Genomic DNA, 22,476 nt, shown 5'->3' with positions numbered 1-22,476 from the left:
GGACAAAGGCATTTGGGTTTTTTCCTTTCTCCTTTTGTGTCTCTGTGAGAGTTCTCTGCGGCTACAGAGAGGGACAAGCATGTCTCTCTCTCTCTCCAAGACACCATTCTCCATTTTCTGTAAGTAGGGTAAAGTTTAGGTAGTTTCGTTAGGTTTTACTATTTTAAGGATTGGGTATGGGATCTGAGATCTGGCACTGTTTAAAAGATGTTTTGGCTTTTCTTTGTAACTAAGTTCTAGGCCCATGGAGTTTCTCTATGAGTATATTTTGTTACCTTCCTCTCTAGTCATTATGTTTGCAACAGGAATATTGTTGTAATAATAAAAATTCTTTCCTTTCTTTTTATTAACCTGGCATTGGTTAATAGTGTGCCCTGATTTTTATTTTAGGGGTGAGATTTCCCAAATGATCTTTCCCCTGGTTTCTTTAGCAACATTTGGGTGGTGGCAGCAGAAGTTTTATTCCCAAGATCTAGGTTTTTAAGATTTTGGGGGAAGTTTTATACCAAAGCCTGGTAGATAAGGCTTTGGGATACACTTTCTGGCCCCCACTTCTGCATTTATCATGCCAGAGTGGGGAAGGAACCATGACACCCTCCAACTCCTGGACACATCCTGCAGCCTGTGTTCCTCAGACAGAGGGAGCCCATCCAAGATGCAACAACAACCGGTTCTGTGATTTTGGTAGCTTACATAGTGATAACAGATACAGATTTTTGTTTCCAACCACTTAAAAATGCTCGTGTGTAGGCTACCGAGCATCCAATATTGGGCCAAGCCTATCCCTACTGTACTCCATTGAAGTGAATAGAATACAGGGCTAGGCATTACCTGTGAGCTGAGGAAGCTGATTACAGAAGACATCTCCACAGCATAGGAACCACAGCATAGGTAGTCCTATTTACTTTATCTGAAAGTAGGAGGAGGGTGGGGTGGGATGGAGGATTAAAGGGAAACACAGAGAATGCAGGGGCACCTTGTGGAGATCCATGGGGAAGAATCTACAAAGAGGCCTTGCATAAAACTGTCCTTCAAGGTGTCTCTGATTCGCACTGCTGCTTGCCATGTTTTCCTTATGACACTGGTGTCCGGCTGCTCAAACTCTTGGGCCAGGCACTCTGCCTCAGCCCCACACACTGCCAGTAAAGTTTCCCCCTTGTTCTCAGACAGGTTATGGAGCACACAACAGGTCTCCACTATGAAGGGAATGTTGCATTTGCTTAGGTCCATGTAGGTCAGGAGACTCCTGAACCTCCCCTTTAAACATCCAAACACACATTCCATCACTAGTCTGCACCTGCTCGGCCTGTTGTTCCTCCTTGCTAGGGTCCAGGCTGCCCACGTAAGGCTTCATGAGCCACAGGAGCAAGAGGGAGGCTGGGTCAACCACGATCACAATAGGCATGTCCACGTCTCCGACTCTGATTGTCCAGTTGGGGAAAAAAGTTCCGGTGTGTATCTTTCGGAAGAGGTGGGAGTTCTGAAAGATGCAGGCGTCATGCACCTCTCCCGACCATCCCACAATGATGTTGGTAAAGCAGCCCTTGTGATCCACAAGTGCCTGCAGCACCATGGAGAAGTTCCGCTTGTGGTTGATGTACTCCGAGGCACCGTGTTCGGGTGCCATGATGAGGATGTGCGTTCCATCTATGGCATCCCCGCAGTTAGGGAAGCCCATGACAGCAAAGCCCTCCACAATGTTGTCCATGTTCCCCAAAGCCACAACCCTCTGTTGCAGGATGTTATTGATGGCCTTGGCTACTTGTATGAGAAGAGCCCAACTGTAGATTTCCCCACCCTGAACTGATTCCTGACTGAACAGTAACTATTTAGGATGGCAGACTTCCACAGGGCAATTGCTACATGCTCCTCCTCGGTCACAGCTCGTCTCATGTGAGTATCCTGGCACCTCAGGGCAGGGGTGAGCCATTCATAGAGTTCCAGGAAAGTGGCCTTCTATATGTGCAAGTTCGGCAGCCTCTGCTGCTTGTCCCATCTCTGCATCACAATGCGGTACCATCAGTCTGAGCTCCTCTCACGATGCCAGAACTCACCGTGTTCCACTGTGTCCAGAGCATTGGCTGGTGGGGGCACTGGCATGAGCGCAAGGCCTTGCCAGAGGTGGGCCTCTATGCCATACCAAGCTTCATCCTCCTCCTCTTGCTGGCGAAGCAACAAGCGTAGGTTCTCAAAGCACAGTGCCATGAGGTGCACCATGACACCCATGAGCATGACGATGCTTTCCAGCACACCGGGCTCCATGGTCATTGTGCTCTGGCATCCACATGGGCAACCAGGGTATAAAAAGGTATAAGCACACTGCCTCCCCTTCATCTCACGCAAGGGGGGAGGGACTAGGGGAGTGCCTTATGAGATGCAACCGACATGAGCCCCTCTAACCAACGATGGCAGAATTTTGGGCCCAGTGGGCACCGGAAGGATAGCAAAGCTGCAAAGCTACCCATGGTGCATCATTCTCTGAATTGACAGAAGACTCCCTAATGAGGCCCCACTGTTTCAGACTTCGTTTGATTCTTCTTTGCAGTGAGGACATGGACCTTCAACTTCATAAAATCGGATGCCCAGAAATCGACCACATTAGATTCAACCTTACCTTGCAGTGTAGACGTGCTCTGTGTGTACTTATTTCTCATGTTACGCCTTTTAAATTTTCATAAATAAACTATTGGGCCAGATCCTCAGCTGCTGTAGATTGGCATATTTCCACCAAAGTCAATGGAATGACATTGATTTACACCAGATTAGAATCTGGCTCATAATAGAGTGGTCTGGAATTTTTTGCTCATTTGTTTTATAGCTTTCCAACCATTTGCAATGCACAAATGAAATATTAATTTTAGGGCTGCCTATTAATTGCAATTAACTCATGCAGTTAACTCAAAAAATTAATCATGATTTCAAAAATTAGTCATGATTAATCATACTGTTAAAGAATATACTACCAACTGAAAATTGTTAAATTTATTGTTTTATTTTTCATTTTCAAATATATTGATTTCTGTTAAAACATGGAATATAAAGTATACCATGCTTACTAATAGTTATTAAAATATTTGCATTGTAAAAATGATAAGCAAAAGAATATTTTTGAATTTATCTCAGACAGATACTGTAGTGTAATTGCTTTATCCTGAAAGTTCAATTTTTAAATGTGGATTTTGTTGTTGTTACATAACTGCACTGAAAACCAAACAATGTAAAACTTTAGAGCCTATGGGTATGTCTAGACTACAGGGTTTTGTCGACAGAAGTTTTGTCGACAGATACTGTCAACAAAGCTTCTGTCTAACAAAGAGCATCTAGACTGCATCCAGTTCTGTCGACAAAGCAAGCTGCTTTGTCGACATGGCAGTGTAGACGCAAAGGACAGTTTAGATGCAATAATGCCTTCTGTCGACAGAACTCTGTCAACAAAAGGCGTTATTCCTCGTAAAATGAGGTTTACCAGCGTCGACAAAACTGCTGAGTTCTGTCGACGTTATGTCTAAAGAACTCAGCGGTAGTGTAGACGCAGGTTTAGTTTGGTCGACAAAAGTCCACTTTTGTCGACAAAACCCTGTAGTTTAGACACACCCTATAAGGCCACTCAATCCCACTTTTTGTTCAAGTTTGTTTACATTTACAGGAGATACTGATGTTGGCTTCTTATTTCCAGTGTCACCAGAAAGTGAGAATAGGTGTCCATATTGCACTTTTATAGCTAGCTGCTGTTGCAAAGTATTTACGTACCAGATATGCTAAACATTTGTATGCCCCTTTGTGCTTTGGCCACCATTTCAGAGGACATGATTCCATGCTGATGATCCTCATTAAAAAATATTTTTGACTGATCTCTTTGGAGCAGGCGTGTATGTCTCCTGTTCTCTTTTACTGGCATTTTGTCATATATTTCATATTATAGCAGTTTTGGATGATGACCCAGATTGGATAATGTTCTTTTTAAGAACACTTTCACAGCAGGTTTGACAAAACACAAAGAAAGCACCAATGTGAGATTTCTAAAGATAGCTACAGCACTTGACCCAAGCTTTAAGAATCTGAAGTGCCATCCAAAATCTGAGAGGAACAAGGTGTGAAGCATGCTTTCAGAAGTCTTAAAAGAGCAAAATTCTCATGCAGAAACTACAGAATCTGAACCACCAAAAAAGAAAATCAACCTTTTGCTGGTTGCATTTCAATTTATGAAAATGAACATTCATCATTTGGCTCTGCTTTGGAACATTAACGAGCAGACTCCATCATCAGCATGGACTCATGGTAAGTGAGGTATGAGGACATATTAATCTTTAGCACATCTGGCATGTAAATATCTTGCAACACTGGTTGCAACAGTGCCATTCAACACCTGCTCTCACTTTCAGATGACATTGTGAACAAGAAGCAAGCAGCATTATCTCCTGAAAATTGTAACCAAATTTGTTTTCTGCATGATTGGCTGAACAAGAAGTTGGACTGAGTGTATTTGTAGGCTCTAAAGTTTCACATAGCTTTGTTTTCTAATGCAATTTTTTGTACATAATTCTATGTTTGTAAGTTCTGCTTTCATGATCGAGACTGCATTACTTGTATTAGGTGAACTGAAAAATACTATTTCAAATTTTTTATAAAAGGTAAATTTTATAATAAAAATAAATATAAAGTAAGCACTGTACACTTTGTATTCTTTGTTGTAATTTAAAACAATATAATTTAAAATGTAAAACGTAGAAAACATCCAAAATATTTAAATAAATGATCCTTTAATATTAACAGCATGATTAATCATGATTAATTTTAATTACTTGACAACCCCAATTATTTTATAAGACTGTACTTAGCTTTGTCTATTTCACTTTTGAGCTGCCCTACCTCTTGTTCCTCATTCATGAAAAAGAATGCAATGTAGGAATCCCCCTTTCCATGCATTAAATATAGATCCATATTATGGAGCTGAAGTATTGTAGGGCATTTGCCAAATTCTGGTCCCATGCACCTTGTAAACTTCCCATTAAGGGCCTGATCCTGACCTAATATCAGTTTTACACTGGTGTAGCTTCATGGAAATTACTTCTGATTTACAGCAGTGTAAGAGGACAATCAGATCCATAATATGGAATTTAAGTGATGCAAGTGGCTTTTTTGCAGGACATCAGCACTGGAATGAACTTCTTCTTGAATAATTTTCTCTCTTCATTTCCCCTCAACTTTGTTACAGAAGTCTTGGATAATGACCCAGATTGAATCAAACCTACAACTTTTGCACAGCCAGAGCTCCCACTCCAGTCAAGCAAAGGAAGCGAGGTCAGGCTCTTTAACTAGAAAGTTATATTTGGAAGCTAACTTGAAGGGTTAGGAAAATGGACAGCAACTTTGGGGAGAGAAAAAAAATGCTAATATTAAAGTAGCTCTTTATATAAATGTAATTTTGCTATTTTATATTATATTTAAATATAATATACATTTTTTAATATTACATTTTCTAATATTCATTTCATTCTCACCAATGCAAAAGTTCTAGCCTAGATTTTGTACAAACCATTCTAGCTTCTTAGATTCTGTTTTAGACAAAATATTTCTTTAGACTCAGCAAATCTGAGTAACATTGATCAATTATGACAGCTATGTCAGCCCTATCTTGAAATGAAAACAAGCCTTTTAATGTATGAAATGGATGTTGCAATGTTTCATACCATTAAAATGACTTTTACTGGTACATTTTAAATGACTGTCTGACATAAATGGCTCAGATATGCCTTGCGTCAAACAAAATTATTGTCTCTAAAAGCTCTAAATCAACCAAATCTATTTATACACTTTAGGTAGTGTAATGTTTATTTATTTATTTCCCCTGTTCTTATGTAAGCGTATGTCATGTTCCATGAAGCATAATAAACATGATGCTTATTAATGTATTTGTAACATTTGTACTTTTTCATGTGGCAATTGATTTAGATTTTCAATGGGAAAGGTTTGTGAAGGTAGATCAAAGGTAGATCACAAGGTTTGTGAAGGTAGGTTTTGTTCAGATCATAAGAAATTTCACTTCACTATTGAGAAAAGGCCTCGTGTCAGAATGTGGATGATTTAAAGCTAATTTTCAAGAATGACATAAGCTCCATTTAAAGCTACAATGGCATGAGAGATGCATAGGAAAAATGCAACATGTCTTCACAGTTTTACACAGATCAGGATGTCTTACGGCATAATCAAATTCCTGTGGTATATCATAGGTTGAAACTCTCATATATCAAACACCATAGCTGGGAAACTGGCCTTTAAAATTAATAACAAAGACTCAATAAAGAGAGAAAAAAACAGGAGGAGACAGCTTGAAATTAAATGGGCTGAAGCGTTTTTATTAACTTCAGTTTCATTATATAATATTTCTCCTGTTGATAATTTATAGCAATAATCGAGGGTGGTCTGAAACAGGTGAACTCGGATCTAATATGAGTGACAGTCAAAGTATAAAACTATGGTCAACAGATATGGAAGTGTAAAAACGGATACATGATAAGGGTAAAAGTAGGACACGCATGGCAGATGACAAAGGAAAACAACTTCTGAATGAAAAGCATTCTGATGAGTCATCAGTGCAAGTTAGACTAGTCATGAAAACAAGCTTTTTAATGGATTTTGCAATGTTTCATATAATTACAATGACTTAATGATAAACCAAGCTGATGCTGACCTACGGCTACAAATGTATCAACAAAAGGAGAATTATTGCCCTTTCATTTCAAAGTGTAAAAGAAAAAATTGCTTGCCTATTGTTCCGCTTCTCTGAAGATACAGTTCTATCAGGATTCTCACACCTGGATCTTTGCTATGAGTGAAATGATCAGGAATTCCTCAACCCTTCAAGCATTTTGACCCTAAGATCTAGGGCTGACACATGCCACTCTCTGCTAATATATATGATGCCCTTGAATTGACCCAGTCACTTCCTGTGATGAGAGATGAGTCTTCCATGATGATGAGACATTTCAAAATAATTAATTATTTAGAGGGACTCACCATGTTCTTCCACAATCATGGTGACATCTCTGAATGTGCTTACATGCACGGTGGCATCTCTGTGTGCTCACATACACAATGACATCTCTGTGTGCTCACATGCATGGTGACATCTCTGAATGTGCTCACATGCACATCACAGTCAGCTCCCAAGCTAATGAAGTCATGAGCATGGCTATCAGTCTTGTATGGCTTTAAGCCACTGAACACTTGTCCTTTCTCCCTTTAAAGAAAACGTCATTGCGGAGGAGGGATTTACTAGTATCACCAGGAAGAATAGCAAGGTCTTCCAACAGTGAGAATATGGAGCAAACAGCAAAGTGCTAAAAGGCCTGCTAAACACAAGGTACTTTTGTACTGGGAAAAGAGCCAGCTGAGGTGCTGAGGAAAGATAGCCATGTGCTCGTGCTAAGAAGGGGAATCATGTTGAGACAAACATTGAAGAATCTGGAAAGAGTGCTGATGAGCAGAAGGTCTGGAGCTGACTCTGAAGTGCTAGACCACCAAGAAAACAGGCCCCAAAAATGACTGCTGGGCTGGGACCATAGGCAAGTTTCAAATACCAGATTAGGTCTGTATCTGTACGCTGGCATTTGGAAAAAACATGTTGAGGCCCAGTCTGAAGTAAATGGAAGTTTTATTAGCGCCTTTGCTGCCAAAATTATATATAAAAGCTGGAATACCAAATAAAATTAAATTACCATTTTGTATGCTGAATGGTACATAACTATGAATGTGGTACTATTAATAGTACTGGCTCTGTTCCTAACAGTTAAATCATCAAATCCCGCATATACTGCTAGGTTTATAATTGACTTAATATGGAACACTGACAGATTGTTTTTACAAAATCCATTTCCTGACCATAAATATGTGTGAAGTCTTTCACCAGATGCCGATATGTATTTATGAAATTGAAAAGCTAGAATCACATATAACAGCACTGCAGAAATACTAGTGCATTACTGTATGTTATACTAGGGTAAGATTAAGAAGGCTAGCAATTGCTTATTAGATAACAGAGTATATGATTAAAAATCTTTTTGATATTAATATTTTTGATCCAACTATATGCTTGAGGATAAATGAGAATCAGTTCCCCCCCAAAAAATCATGAAAGGGTTCATCAAGGAATCCATGTTGAAGCACTTGGAAGAGAGGAAACTGGTCAGGAATAGTCAGCATAGATTCACGAAGGGCAAGTCATGGAATCATAGAATCATAGGATTGGAAAAGACCTCAGGAGGTCATGAGTCCAACCCCCTGCTAAAAGTAGGACCAACCCCAACTAAATCATTCCAGCCAGGGCTTTGTCAAGCCGAGACTTAAAAACTTCTAGGGATGGAGATTCCACCACCTCCCTAAGTAACCCGTTCCAGTGCTTCCCCACCCTTTTAGTGAAATAGTTTTTTCTAAGATCCAACCTAGACCTCTTCCATTGCAACTTGAGACCATTGTTCCTTATTCTGTCATCTGTCACCACTGAGAACAGCCTCTCTCCATCCTGTTTTGAATCCCACTTCAGGTAGTTGAAGGCTGCTATCAAACCTCCCCTCACTCTTCTCTTCTGTAGACTAAAAAAGCTCAAATTCCTCAGCCTCTCCTAATAAGTCATGTGCTCCAGTCCCCTAATCATTTTTCGTGCCCTCTGCTGAACTCTCTCCAATGTGTCCACATCCTTTCTGTAATGCAGGGCTCAGGATTGGATGCAATACTCTAGATGTGGCCTCACCAGTGCCCAATAAAGGGCAAAAATCACTTCCCTAGATCTGCAGTCAGTGCTCCTACTAATGCACCCCAAAATGCTGTTAGTCTTCTCGGCTACAAGGGCACACTGTTGACTCATATCCAGCTTCTCATCCACTGTAATCCCCAGGTCCTTTTCTGTTGAACTGCTGCTTAGCCAGTCGGTCCCCAGCCTGTAACAATGCTTGGGATTCTTCCATCCCACCTGCAGGACTCTGCACTTGTCCTTGTTGAACCTCATCAGATTTCTTTTGGCCCAAACCTCCAATTTGTCCAGGTCACTCTGGACTCTATCACTACCCTGCAGCATATCTACCTCTCCTCCTAGCTTAGTGGCATCCATGAATTTGCTGAGTGTCATCCATCAGCTCTTCTAGGTCATTAATAAAGATGTTGAACAAAATCAGCCTCAGAACTGACCTTTGGGGCACTCTGCTTGATACCGACCGCCTGCCAGTCATTAAGCAGTCAATCACTACCTGTTGAGCTTGACCATTTAGCCAGCTTTGTATCCACCCATCCAATCCATACTTCTTTTACTTGCTGTCAAGAATACAGTGGCAGACCATTGTGGGAGAAAAATCAAATAACTCCAATTTTGTCTAAGGGGTGGACACTGGAGGAAATCAAAACTCTCTAAAAGAAAACTGCTGTAAGGGTTAAAAGTTTTCCAGGCCTCTCTCCCTGTAACAGAGAGAAATCATCTTAACTCTAATCAAGACCCTTACAATGCCTCCTATCTCAAGTTCATGGATACTCCTAGTCTGTCACAAATTGTCATGTAAACTCTTATCTTTGTCACAGTTTGCCTTGTAGACTCCTCACTCAGGTTCTCATGTGCCTTTGTTCTGTAAAACTTACTTCTAGCACTCCTGGGGTGAACAGAAACATCTCAGAGTACTTCTGCTGAGACTTTGATATGTTAAGAAAACAATCAACAACTAAACTGTCTGAACATACTGTATAAAGAATCCCTGAAACTGTCTCTCAGGGCTGCTGCTGCTCCCACTCTGGTAGCTGTCAGCCTGCATGCATGCATAATAAAGTTTTCCTTCTAGATTTCTCCCCTGCCTCACTGCTTTGACCTCCAGCCTCGGACCATTCTAGGGACTCTGTACCCCTGGGGAGTGAGATTTTCCTCAACACCATATTAAAAGCTTTCCAATTCTTCCTGCTTGTTTCCCAGGCTTCTTCCAATTCTATGATTTTATAATGTTATGATTTCTGACACAGAAAATAACCTCATGAAATAAACAGAAAGCACAAAATAGTCTCCCAAACAGCAACTCAACAGATCTAATCTATCAGCAAACCATACAGGTGTAGAGTGCCACTCTTAAGCTGTAGGCAGATTTTTAAAGGATGTTAAAGCTCATTTATTGCACAGTACTGTATGGCAGCTATATCAATAACTCATTTAAGAGATATTGTTTACGAATAATGACTTTTTATCGTACATAGAAAAGTTAATTGAAATCCTAGAGAATTGTGAAATAAAAGGTTAACATCTATTTAAACAGTGAAATAATATCTTCTGATAATTTACAATAAACACAATCCTTTGCTGTATTCTCATGCACAGATGCTCAGCATTTGCTGGATATTTTTTTTTTAAAGATGATGTTTCTTTTTGAATATGTAAGGGGACTGTTACCCCTTACTAAAACTCTGTGGGAGTTTTTTGGTTTACCAGCTTCAGAAGGGGAAGGGTTCATGAGACTGACAGACCCCAGAGACAATGGAAAGCAGTCAACACTCCAGCTCAGCCTGACTGACAGGTTGTAAGTGGGGATTGTTCTGGCTCTGTCTCTGAACAAACAAGCTGTGTGCAGAAGAGGTCCTGCAAAGACAGAGAGCTGAAAGAGGAGTACAAGAAGAAGTCCTGCAGCGACAGAACCAGACACAGACAGGCCAAGCAGTGCAGACCCTGTGTTGAGCAGCAGACTGGCAGTGCTCAGAAAGCCAAAAGGAACAGAGAAACAACACAAGGAGCTGGAACTGGCCAAGCAGCACAGCCTGCAGCTGGATGTGGTGAGCTACTGGGACCTGCAAAGTGTGGGGAAAGGCTCTGGACTGGGAGAGGGGTCTGGCCACTTAGAGACTGAGGCTGTGTGGTCACTGCCAGTGCAAGCGTGTCCAGCCTGCAGCCCCTTGCAGCACATCCAGGGCTTCTAAGGAAGAGACTGTGAACTGTCCTTACACTCTGCAGACTGCTGTGTTGATGTCCCTGTGCTACAGAGCAGGGCTGTGTGTTCCCATTTAACCATTCTCATTGTTTCTTATTCTATTCTCTTTAATCAGTTGATGTTTAATAAATTGTATTTGCTTTGAACCTTATGAAGTGGTCACTGGGCCAAGAAGGCCTGCAGTGTAAAGAGAGCACCTCGGAGTGGGGACACCCTAACTCCTGCCCCTAGTGACTACAAGGTCAGGGATTAAGCCCCAGGAAACCTGGGCCCAGCCTTGTTGGGGTTTCAAGGGCTCTGCTACTCAGGAGAGTGGAGGGGGAGCCCTCAGGATCAGGGAGCCGTGGGGTAAAGGAAGTGGGAGCGGGGACTCAGATCCTTTCGCTGGTTCATTTCACCGGGGTGTATAGAAGCCAGGAAAGTTCCCCACAAGAGCGGGACCATTCCCCCGCTTACAAATAGGTTGATTATGAGTGATACAAATAGTAGCTAGATTTCATGAGTCAAAATCCTCTTCTAGTCTCCATTAGGAATCTGACATTGCTAACATTTGTACATTCTGATCTTTTATAGATAAATTATATTTAAGACCAAAGAAAAAGGGTGCATCTACTGAGGAAAACAGAGCAAGACTGACAGGTTTAAGCATTAATTCCTGAAAGGGGAAAGGCAAAGAATACAGAAATATTGCAGCTAATATGGGTTCTAAATCAGAGAGTCAGCTAACAAAATGCATTTTCAGAGGATCTCCTTGATAATATATGTATATTTTCCAAAGTAATTTCTGAATATATTGGTCAGACTCCCAGAAGTCGTGTTATAAGAAGTGATGAGAAGGGATGGGGGTGCATTTCCTGCCTCTGATGGCACTCACTTCATCTTAGATACTGCAAAAACACCAAGGCCAGAGATGATGGTGAATCCTTGGGATTCACAAAAACACTTCCAAAAAGCAAATGCTTTTGCCTTTGGAATGAACCAGGCAATGCTCAGCAGCAGGTTTCCAATAATAGTTTGAGGGAGGTGCCTTCCCACCTTATGAAACATCTCTTCAAGTGCCACCTTCCACATTTTTAATAGTATAAACTGAAAGCTATGTGCAGTGTATTTTCCCCTCCTCAGTTGCATTTGGGGAAACAGTCATCGTCTATAGCTCTGCCTACTCTCTTCCACTTTTCTGCCAAGGAGGTCTCAGGAGAACACATGGCAGTGCACTCCCCAGACCACTGAGGCTGTACTTCCGTCAACCTTACATGAACCATTGAACGTCATGGAGAAATGGCTCCTTACACCTCCCTCCCCCTGCATGTGGTCTTGTGAGAAGCAGCTGAGCCACAATCAAGCCTGTAATACATGGCGTCTACATGATCTATGTACCTGTTTTCTGTTTGAGTGCTCATTGTTTATTAGAGCTGCTTGTTAAGGAAGTTATCCTGAGCTGGTATCAACTGAGTTTTGACATCTTATCCCATTGTGAGTTATTACCTTCCCATGTCTCAAGATGCATAGCTGAATTTTTTGCTGTTAGATTGAAGGGACTCTTCTTATATATTCCAGATTTTTGTGGCTAATTATGTGCAAGGCCCATTTTTGGCCTCTCCGTATAATACATGCATGAATCACAGCAGTGAGTTGTCACCTCTGTCTCTTACCAGGTACTTTCTTTTGAAGTACAGTATATTCTACTGTGTGAATCACTGTTATGTTAAAAATAGGACGGATGATGACTCTGCGTTCCCTTGATAATAGCGAATTGGCATCCCATAATCACACCACCAGGTTTAGTACCATTGTAAAAAACTGCACAAAAGGAAGCTTGAATGGACAATGGTACCACTGGAACTATGGGTTGTCTTGTAATCATCAGCTATAACAAAATTAATAAGATCACAGAGTAAACATTTACTAATAAAATATAAAATTTCAAGTTTAAGTTTCATCCCTTACTCCTGGGATAGAAAAGGACTGGTTGGGCACTGAGGAGTATGCTAAGCCTCAGGGTCTTATGTCTTTGTAACAAGCCCCACTCACCCATTGGGGGGGGCTCTAAAAGGAATCTTTTCCAGACAATTAATCAGAAAGAACAGTTACCACTAACGTTCCACTCCTGCAAAATGCTCAACTTTACACTCCTGAATTGTCCCACTGACATCAATGGAAAGATTCACAGGCTTAGAATTAATCATCTGTAAATGACTGCAGGGCCCTGACATAAGTTGGGCCCTGAGAGCAGGCAATAGAAAAATGTCCAGAATATCGCTGGAGGGAAGAAAACACAAGCAGAACCAAACCCAGAGGCGGCCTGTCCATGTATGCGAACTAGGCGGTCGCCTAGGGTGCCAAGTTAAATGGGGTGCCAAATGGTGGCGCAATATCATTGAGGGGTTTGGAGGTGGGGGCACCGATTGCATGGTTTGCCTAGGGTGCCAGTTGCTGGCAGCTAGTCTAGGGCTGCCCGTGACTTTTAAAAGGTACTGTGTGCATGAGAAAGAGTATAGGATATGAGTGTATAAAGCTTGCTTAATACACAATAGCAGCTGAGGTTCAGAACTGACTTAAGCTTTGGGTAATCATGAGTAAAAGTGCAGCTAGACAGTTTTTTTCTTTCCTGGAGTTCTGCATATGAAAGGTTTGTTCGGTCAGGCCCAGAATTCATGAGTGTAATTCCCAGCTAATTCAGAATGATGCCAGAATTGTGTGTTAGTACGTCTAGTCTCTGTAGGGTTAGAGTGTTGACAATTTAATAAACACCATATGGTACATTTTAAGTGAAATAAAGAGGAGGTATCATTATCTTTGGCCTGATTCCTGTCTCCCCAAATATAAATCAGCAGCAATGTCATGGAAGTCACTGGAGCTACACAACTGGCGAGATCAGAATCAGGCCTAAATGTTGCACATGGTCATGGGTGCTAGATTTTATAATTTTTAGTGGTGCCCAGAACAGATCCAAGCAGAGCTTGCAGGGCCCCACACTTCAGAGGATCACAGGGTCCAGGGTGATCTGGGGAGTTAGCTCATGGCCTGGTGCTGGCAGTAGTGAATGACCTGACTCCAGACTGTCCTTCTCTGCTCTGCCATTGCCCCACTGGCTCCTGGTGTCACTCAGGGGAGGGGAAAGAAGCCGGCAAGAGGTGGGGTTGAGTTAGGGTTTTGGGGGAAAGAATGGAAAGAGAGCAGGAAGGGGAGGAGCAGAGTGGGATGAGGCAGAGTGCGAGGGAGAGAGGCAGGGCAGTAGTGGGGACTTGGAGGAAGGTGTGGGCTGGGACTGGGTTGGACCCATGCCTCCTTGGACCCAATGTCCCCTGAAGCTTGGGGCCCCACAGAGCTTGGGCTGCTTGCCCTGGTCCATTGTATGGATGAGCTCTCTCTTAAGCCCAAACATTGGTGGAGCTATGGCCATGTTCCTGAATATTGGGGGAGCATATAAACTTTACTATAGTACAATGTAAGGAATTAATATTAGCTAATCATTCTTCTCTCACTGAAATGATGCATGTCCAACTCTTCATTCCCTTTCTTCACAAGCTATTATACCTGGACTCCTTTTGAATCAGTTACTCTCCCACATTCCCAAAACATATCTGGCAGTGACGTGCCCTGATGCTTTCAAACCCTTATAGTATTTTCTTTTTTTGTTTTTGTTTTTTTTCTAGCGATATGTTGATAGCAACAATCTCTGTGTTTTTATAGTGTATTCACCATAAATGGCTTCAAAGATTGAATAATTGCCAAAGCAAAGCTGAGGTATTTGCTTGTTTTTAAAAAATCATTTTGGCCCTGGTCCTGCAAATGCTTAAGAATATGTGTCACTTTTCTCATTGTAGTTTAAAAAAAAAAAAAAAGCCTGGCTCATGTTCATAGTTACTCACAATCTTAACTGTTTGCAAGATCGGGGCCTTTGCATACTCAGGATACTAATTATACTACAAAGCAGTAAAGATTATTCCTTAAATATAAAAAGAAACTACTAGAACTACAAGATGTGTGTGTGGGGGGGGGGGGGCTTCCCGTTAGACTCCCCCACTCTTTTTACTATCGGTTAATATTTGTCTACATAGTACTTACAGGAGTGAAGTAAATTGTTGGGAATCTTTGAACTGCAGAACGAAACATAAACTGCCTGAGTTTTGAAAAAGAAGCAATTAAAGTCATTTGAGGCACACTCTTACTGCTACTTACAGTTTTACCAACAGTTTCCACCGCTCTCTATTTCAGTATAAGAAAAGGCAATATAAAAGAAATCATTCTGTATTGGTGAAATATACAGTGAAACCAAGAGACTTAAACATAACTTTCCATTGGCATATAGAGAAAGATAGTTAAACCATTTTTATGAATGACACTTCACTACTACTACTGTCTGTAAAGAGCCCAGTTTACAAACTCCAATCGCTTAGTTCATGTTTAGATGCCTTCTGAGGTAAAAGGACTGTTGTACAGAGGCACTGAGCACAAACAGCTCTCACTAGAATCAGGATTATGGCACTGATGCAACAAAGCACACCAACTCAGATTAACTTGAAGCACATGCTTTGGACTCTGAAGTCCAGGTTCACTCGCGGGGGATGGAGGCCACAAAGGGGGCAGCTGTCCCAGGCCCAGGCAATTTAAAAGCTCCAGTGCTCCCATCTGACACCACTGCTACAGTAGCAACAGCAATGGCTGGAGCCCTGGTCTTTTAAATCACTGCCGGAGCGCTGGCCAGTGCACACCTGGTGTTCCTGATGGGTTGGCTGGGGGAGACTAGCTCCCAGCTTTGCCCCTTCTGCCCAGCCCTTTCACAGGTCCCAGAGATGGCCCCCTCCACCTTGCCCATGGCCTGGCAAAGTCTGTTGGCTGCCCTGCTGAAGCCTGTGGAACTGAAACATGCTCAAAGTCAAGTACATGCTTATTGCCTGGGGCGGGGTTAAGCATATGTTTATGTGTTTTCTGAAGTCAGAGCCTGTAACAGAGAAAAATCAGGACACTGACTTAGGACCTGATTCATTGAAGTTAATGGAAGATTTCAATGGGCTTTGGGTATTATATAAATGGGGACTGTAGGTGCAGAGTAGCTCTGAAATTCAGGTAAAATACATGAAAAAAACCAATCTCAGAAAAGGAGAAGATAAGAACATTGATTTACTTACTTGGATGCAAACGTGGGCACTGGAAGAGGGAAAAGATCATATTGCCCTGGTGCAGTGTCAATATCCTTAAAGGAATGAGTAGTGTAGATAGTACAGACAGGTATCAAGGTTTGACTTCAGATTACTGATTTCTTCACTAACATCTGCAGTCTCAGACACAACCCTCATTTAAATCAATAGGACATGTATGCATGTATCTGCAGGTGGAATTTTGTTCATATGTGTATTACTATGTATTAAGGGTCTAATCCTACAGAGGGTTAGCTCCTAGTGAAATTGATAGCATATAGCATATTTCATCCAAGGAGCAAAAACCTTGTTCTAAGCATTAAGCCTTGCAATACCCCTCAGAAGAGCAAACAAATGTTTATACCCACTTCAATGTAAACATTTTTAGAGTAGGATGCTGAAAAACTAGATTTAAATTGTGCCTTGAAATTTTCAGATGTGGAGGGAACAAATGCAAAAATCTACACAGTGGCTAGTTCTAGCAAACACATTATACTGGTATACCCTGACTGAAAGTCTCAGGGTGCGTCTACACAGTACTCTAAACTCAAAATATGATACACAATTTGCACTATGCAAGTTGTGTATCTTATTTCAATTCTATTTCAAAATAGCTTATTTTGAAATTTGGCATGTCTACACAGCACCAAATTTTGAAATAACGTTGTATTTCGAGACATCCTTTAACCCTCATGGAATGAGGGTTACAGGGATACCAAAATAGCACGCCCATTATTTTGAAAAAAATGGGTGGCCTGTTAAGACTCGGGGTAGCTATTTTGGGATCCCAATATAGCCACACGGTATAGATGTATCCTCAAAGTGTAACATACACTTAGCTTCTCTACTCATGCTACTGAAACTACTGTCATGACAATTGGTGAGAGGGATCAGATGGGGAGCTCCTAATGAAAGAAAGACTTTCTCATGGCAATTGCAGAGATCAATGGGAAGAGAAAAAACATGAACCTGGTTCCTTCTTCCCCTGTGGCAATTCTATAAACATCACTGAACCTGGATGTTGCAGGTGGCATAAATAATATGAGCAAATGGTGGTCAGGGTCTTCTGAGGAACCTCTGAGGGGGCAAAAGCTCACTGGAACCTGAGGGGGACTGGAGCCACCTGAAAACCTAACTCTTTCCTGTTTTTGTTGCAGAACTGAGGTCTCTGACAGGAACAGGCTGAGCGTCTGAGAAGATGAAAGTGGTTGGAGCCCATTAATCAACTAGGCTCCGTTGCTTTATATGCTGCACAAAAAAGAGGGAGGTTTTTTTTGGGGGGGGGGGTGTGAAGGGGCGTCTGAGGCAACCACAGAGAAGGAACCTTAAAAGCTTTTGAGTGATACTATTTGGCTACGTCTACACTGGCCCCTTTTCCGAAAGGGGCATGCTAATTTTCCAGGTCGTAATAGGGAAATCCGCGGGGGATTTAAATATCCCCCGCGGCATTTAAATAAAAATGTCCGCCGCTTTTTTCCGGCTTTTAGAAAAGCCGGAAAAGAGCGTCTACACTGGCCCCGATCCTCCGGAAAAAAGCCCTTTTCCGGAGGATCTCTTATTCTTTCTTCAAAGTAAGAATAAGAGATCCTCCGGAAAAGGGCTTTTTTCCGGAGGATCGGGGCCAGTGTAGACGCTCTTTTCCGGCTTTTCTAAAAGCCGGAAAAAAGCGGCGGACATTTTTATTTAAATGCCGCGGGGGATATTTAAATCCCCCGCGGATTTCCCTATTACGACCTGGAAAATTAGCACGCCCCTTTCGGAAAAGGGGCCAGTGTAGACGTAGCCTTTATGTGGGGACTCCTTTTACTCTAGCCCAGTGGTTTTCAAACGATGGGTCACGATCCAGGATTAGGTCATGGAATGGGAGGCACTGGGTTTTCTTGTTGCAGGGAATTGAGGTCACCAGTGGGAGTGCTAAGGCAGGCTACTTGCCTATCTTGGCTCTGCACACTGCGCAGCATGCCCGACTCCTAGGCAGGCGAGGGGAGAAAGAGCACACTGGCTCGGTGTGCTGCCCCTGCCCCGAGTACTAGCACTGCACTCTCAGGGTATGTCTACATTACCACCCTAGTTCGAACTAGGGTGGTAGCATAGACATACCCTCATTGGCTGGGAACCTGCTGCTGGATGCTTCTGGGGTGCAGCATGGTCTGCGCTGTCGGGAGAGGCAGGGAGCTGGCCTTAGCACCCCCACTGCACCACTGACTGGGAGCCACTCAAGGTAAGCTCCTCCTGCCCCAGCCCTGACCGCCCCCCAAACCAGAGCCCCCTCCTACACCCAAAGCTCTCATCCTCAGCCCCACCCCTGAGCCCACACTCTAGTCAAATTATGTTGGGTCGCAGACATCAACAATTTTCTTCAACTGGGTCACGAGAAAAAAAGTTTGAAACCCACTGGTCTAGGAAAGCCACTAGGTGGGCCTGAAACAACTTTGCCTGTGATCATGGCACGCAGAGCTTCTCTACTCTGGGGTTAAAGGTACATTTTTAAAATATGACAGCAAAAACATATAAAATAATAAATATTAAAGGCTGAGACAGAGCAAGTTGTACTTAATATGTGTACACTGGGAGAGATGACTTTAAGTAAGGAAAAACAAGGGGAACCTATAAATAGCTCTGGCCACTATTTTGTTATTACCTTGTCTTTAAAGCATAAAGTGCTGGGACTTTTCCTTGCTGTGTTTTTAAATGAATATGTAGCTGGCTTTTTGTCTGCCAGTTCTACAAAGCTGGGCGGAGTGTAAGTATAAACATCTGGTAGTGTAAGATCAGCTGTTGGCTGGAAGATGGAAACTCGCTTTCTGCCTTCTCCTTTAAAATTATATGTTGGTTTCACTGGGTTGAGCTGTGAGTCTTCAATAAAATCCCGTACTACATAAGTCCCTGGTGTAGGTGTTGGCTAGTAAAAACAAACATTATTTAGAGTGAAATTCTTGAACAGTTCGGCATTTCTACTAGAATTGTATTTGGAATGTTATTTCAAACTGGTGTTTGTCTTTGTTTTAATGAAACTCAGTCATTAAAAGCCTGAAAAAAGCTCACATTTCAGAGGTTTTATGATCCTGGCCATTTCACCTTTGGAACAGTTCATGACAAATATTTCTTTTTCCAAAGAAAATCATTGAAATGGCCAACTGAAATATCCACAGGATGTTCCAATATGTTAGCTACTGACAAAAAAATATTGTGCCCAAGAACTGCAATCAAGTCTCGAGCTTAAACTGCTGTAACAACTACTTCAACTGCTGGGTTACCTGTGCATTGTCTGAAGAAATACTTCCATTTGTTTGCTTTAAACCTGCTACCTATTAATTTCACTTGGTGAAAGTGGTGAAAGTAACTTAAAATTTCTTACAAGTACTGTCCTATTGCAACCTGGGTCCCTGTCAGCTCTTTAAATAGCTCCCTGCTGGCTTTTGCCGCAGCTCAGTCTGTTCTTGCCGGAGCTGTGCACCGACATCCACTTACTTTCATCTCTGCTTGGTGATCCCTTAGTTCTTGCGTTATGGCAAGGATTATTCACTTTCTCCACACCAGTGGATGATTTTATAGAGCTCTATCATATACCTGCCTCTTTTCTAAGCTGAAAAGTCCCAGGTTAATTATTTGCCATATGGCAAATATTCCGTACGCCTACTCATTTTGTTGTCCTTTTCTGAACTTTTTCTGATGCCAAAGTATTTTTTTTTAGATAAGGTGACCACATTTGCATTCAAGATGTGGGTATACCAGGGATTTCTAAACAGGTTAGATGGTATTTTTCTATCTTATTCTCTATCCCTTTTTTAATGATTGCAGCATTCTGTTTGCTTTTCTGACTGCTGTTACACATTGAGTGGATGTTTTCAAAGAACTATCCACAATGACTCCAAAATCTTTCTCTTGAGTAGAAACCGCTAAATTAGTCCCCATCATTTTATACATATAGTTGGGATTATGTTTTCCAATATGTGTTACTTTGCATTTAGCAACATTAAAATAGATCTTCCATTTTGTTGTCCAGTCATCTACTTCTGTGAGATCCTTTTGAAGCTCTTCACAATCTGCTTTGGGCTTAAATATCTTGAGCAGTTCTGTATTATCTGCAAATATTATCACCTCACCATTTTCCCTTTTCTCCAGATCAATCCTGAATATGTTGAATAGGATTGGTCCCAGTATAGACCCCATAGAAATACCACTAGTCTCACCATTTAGAAAACTGATAATTTATTCCTACCCTTTGTTTTCTATCTTTTAACCAGTTACCAGTCCATGAGAGGTCCTTTCCTTTTATACCATCCTAGCTTATTTTACATAAGAGCCTTGAGTAAGGGATCTTGTCAAAGACTTTCTGGAAATCTAAGCACATTATATCCCCCTTGTTTCCATGATGATGTGGATGTACTTGTTGACCCCCTCAAAGAATTCTGGTAGCTTTTTGAGGTAAGATTTCCCTTCACAGAAACCATATTGACTTTTCCCCAACAGATTATGTTCATCTGTGTGTTTGACAATTTTGTTCAAGTTTCAACCAGTTTGCCTGAAGTTAGACTTACTGGTCTGTAATTGCCCGGATCACCTCTAGAGCTCTTTTAAAATGGTATCACGTTAGCTATCCTCTAGTCATTTGGTATAGAAGATGATTTAAAAGATAACCTCAATGCATGGTCCTCCAAATAAACAAGATCAGCACGCAGTCCTCCACAGAAATAAGCTCAGCACACAGTATCTTTCAGGCAAGCAGGAAGCACACCCCAAACACAAACACAAACACACACACCCAGCCTAGCCCCAGATCTACTCCCTTCTCCAGCCCAGCTCTGGCCTCAGCCCCAGCTCATCCCCTGCTCCAGCCCAGCTCCTATCCCAGCCACAGGGGGATAAAAGCTCCCCTTCCCTCCACTCTCCTCCTTTTTTGGTCCCAGTAACAGCTCTGCTCTGCCCCAGCTCCACCCCCAACAGCAGGTCTGCTTCATCTGAGCCACCGCTCCAGCTCCTACCTCAGTCCAGCTCTGCCCTTGTTATCTCTTTGGCCCCGGGGCAGCACTGTCTCTAGCCTCAAATCCTCCCCATCCCCAGTTCTGCCCCCAGCTCTGCTGTCAGCCCATGATCCTCTGCTGTGCCAATTGTACATCTCAAACTGCTCATCCCCAGCCCACCCCAGACCCCACACCCAAACTCCCTGTTCCAGTAAGGTGAAAGTGAGTGAGGGTGGGAAAGAACAAGCAATGGAGGGAGTGAGCAAATGGTGGGGCAGGGCCTCAAAAAAAGGATGGGGGCATGAGGAAAAGCAGAGCAGGGCTGAGGGAGGGATGTTTAGTTTTATGCAACTCTAATCAACCCTCTTCCCCCACAGGCAAGGGAGCTAGCAGAAAATCCCACCACTCCTGCCTGCTCTCCTAAAACTGGAGGAGGGGAATGTCTTTCAAAAAGACAAAATATACGTACAACAGTCTCTTTTTCACTAGTGACACATTCCCTCCTGTAGCCAGACAGGAATACCCCCCTTGCAACATCCCTCTTGCTTGCCCCTCTGAGGTGCCTGGAGCATACAGGGCATAGAAAGCAATAAAATCAGCATAGTCTTTGATGCCTTGACAGAAGGCCCGGATATGCTGGCTGCTGTGACCCTGGATGGCTGTAAACAGAAATATGCCAATTGCTGACCTCGAGGCTGCGAGAACTGCTTTGGCTGGCACCTATATTGATATGAACACACAGCCGTCTTCGGGGGGGGGGGGGGAGAATCACCTGCTGAGCAAAGAATGTCCAGTACTTCCAATTTAGTTATCTCTCTTACAAGTGTAAATTAAGTTCACAACTCCCTTGTAAGAGCTGGCGTCACAAAGATGAACTAGCACCATTTGGTGCCATAGATAAGGAAGAGAATACGTGACCCCACGGGTATAAAGATGGGTCCAGCAGCACACTCACTCTGAGTGTCAATCTACCATCTGCCTGCTGGTCGGGTTAGATAATTGCCTCCCAAGGTTCAATGAGGATACCCACCTCGTATTCATCTTTCCGAGGAATTGAGAGACCGATCCTGGCCTGACACGCTGGAATCGAGGGACGCAGAAGGGGGTAAAAATTGTACCCGTATGTGTCCTTTTGTTTTAGTGCATGCATAGAACAGAGCTCTTTAAAGATTAAGCTGTCACTTGGTACCATTATTTGCTATCTCCTTTTCCCTCTGTAACCATTTTAAGATCTGAATTTGCTAGCAGTTAAGAAATAGAGCAATAGCCATTGTAACCATATGCTTTAGAAACCTCTTTAATAAACCTGTAACTGTTTAAGCTTTAACCTGACTCCTCCTGTTGCTGTAACAGAGCCAAACACAATTAAAAACTCCAGCCGGTCATAAGGGACAGATATAGGGAGAGCTGGGGCATTTGGAT

The 22,476-nt window shown here is 42.4% G+C and overlaps 1 protein-coding gene across 4 annotated transcripts in view; it reads right to left on the bottom strand.

The window, feature by feature from the left end:
* The window catches only part of STPG4 (sperm-tail PG-rich repeat containing 4), a 40,613-nt gene that overhangs the window by 3,701 nt on the left and 14,436 nt on the right, over window positions 1–22,476 (bottom strand). For 2 of the 4 annotated variants that reach the window (XM_025185856.3, XM_025185855.3), the window contains exons 3-5: window positions 18,732–18,992; window positions 16,082–16,146; window positions 15,018–15,072 (exon numbers count right to left, since the gene is read on the bottom strand). In XM_025185856.3, the coding sequence (XP_025041641.1) occupies window positions 15,018–15,072; window positions 16,082–16,146; window positions 18,732–18,992 (381 nt within the window). The remainder of the gene's footprint in view (window positions 1–15,017; window positions 15,073–16,081; window positions 16,147–18,731; window positions 18,993–22,476) is intronic. The other 2 variants (XM_089777495.1, XM_025185857.3) reach the window with 2 other exon arrangements.

This window comes from Pelodiscus sinensis, chromosome 3, assembly GCF_052426305.1.
Source record: "Pelodiscus sinensis isolate ZL-2025 chromosome 3, ASM5242630v1, whole genome shotgun sequence".
Lineage (NCBI taxonomy): Eukaryota > Metazoa > Chordata > Testudines > Trionychidae > Pelodiscus > Pelodiscus sinensis.
Note: the sequence above shows the minus strand (reverse complement) of the source record. Positions and strands in the feature narration are given on the sequence as shown.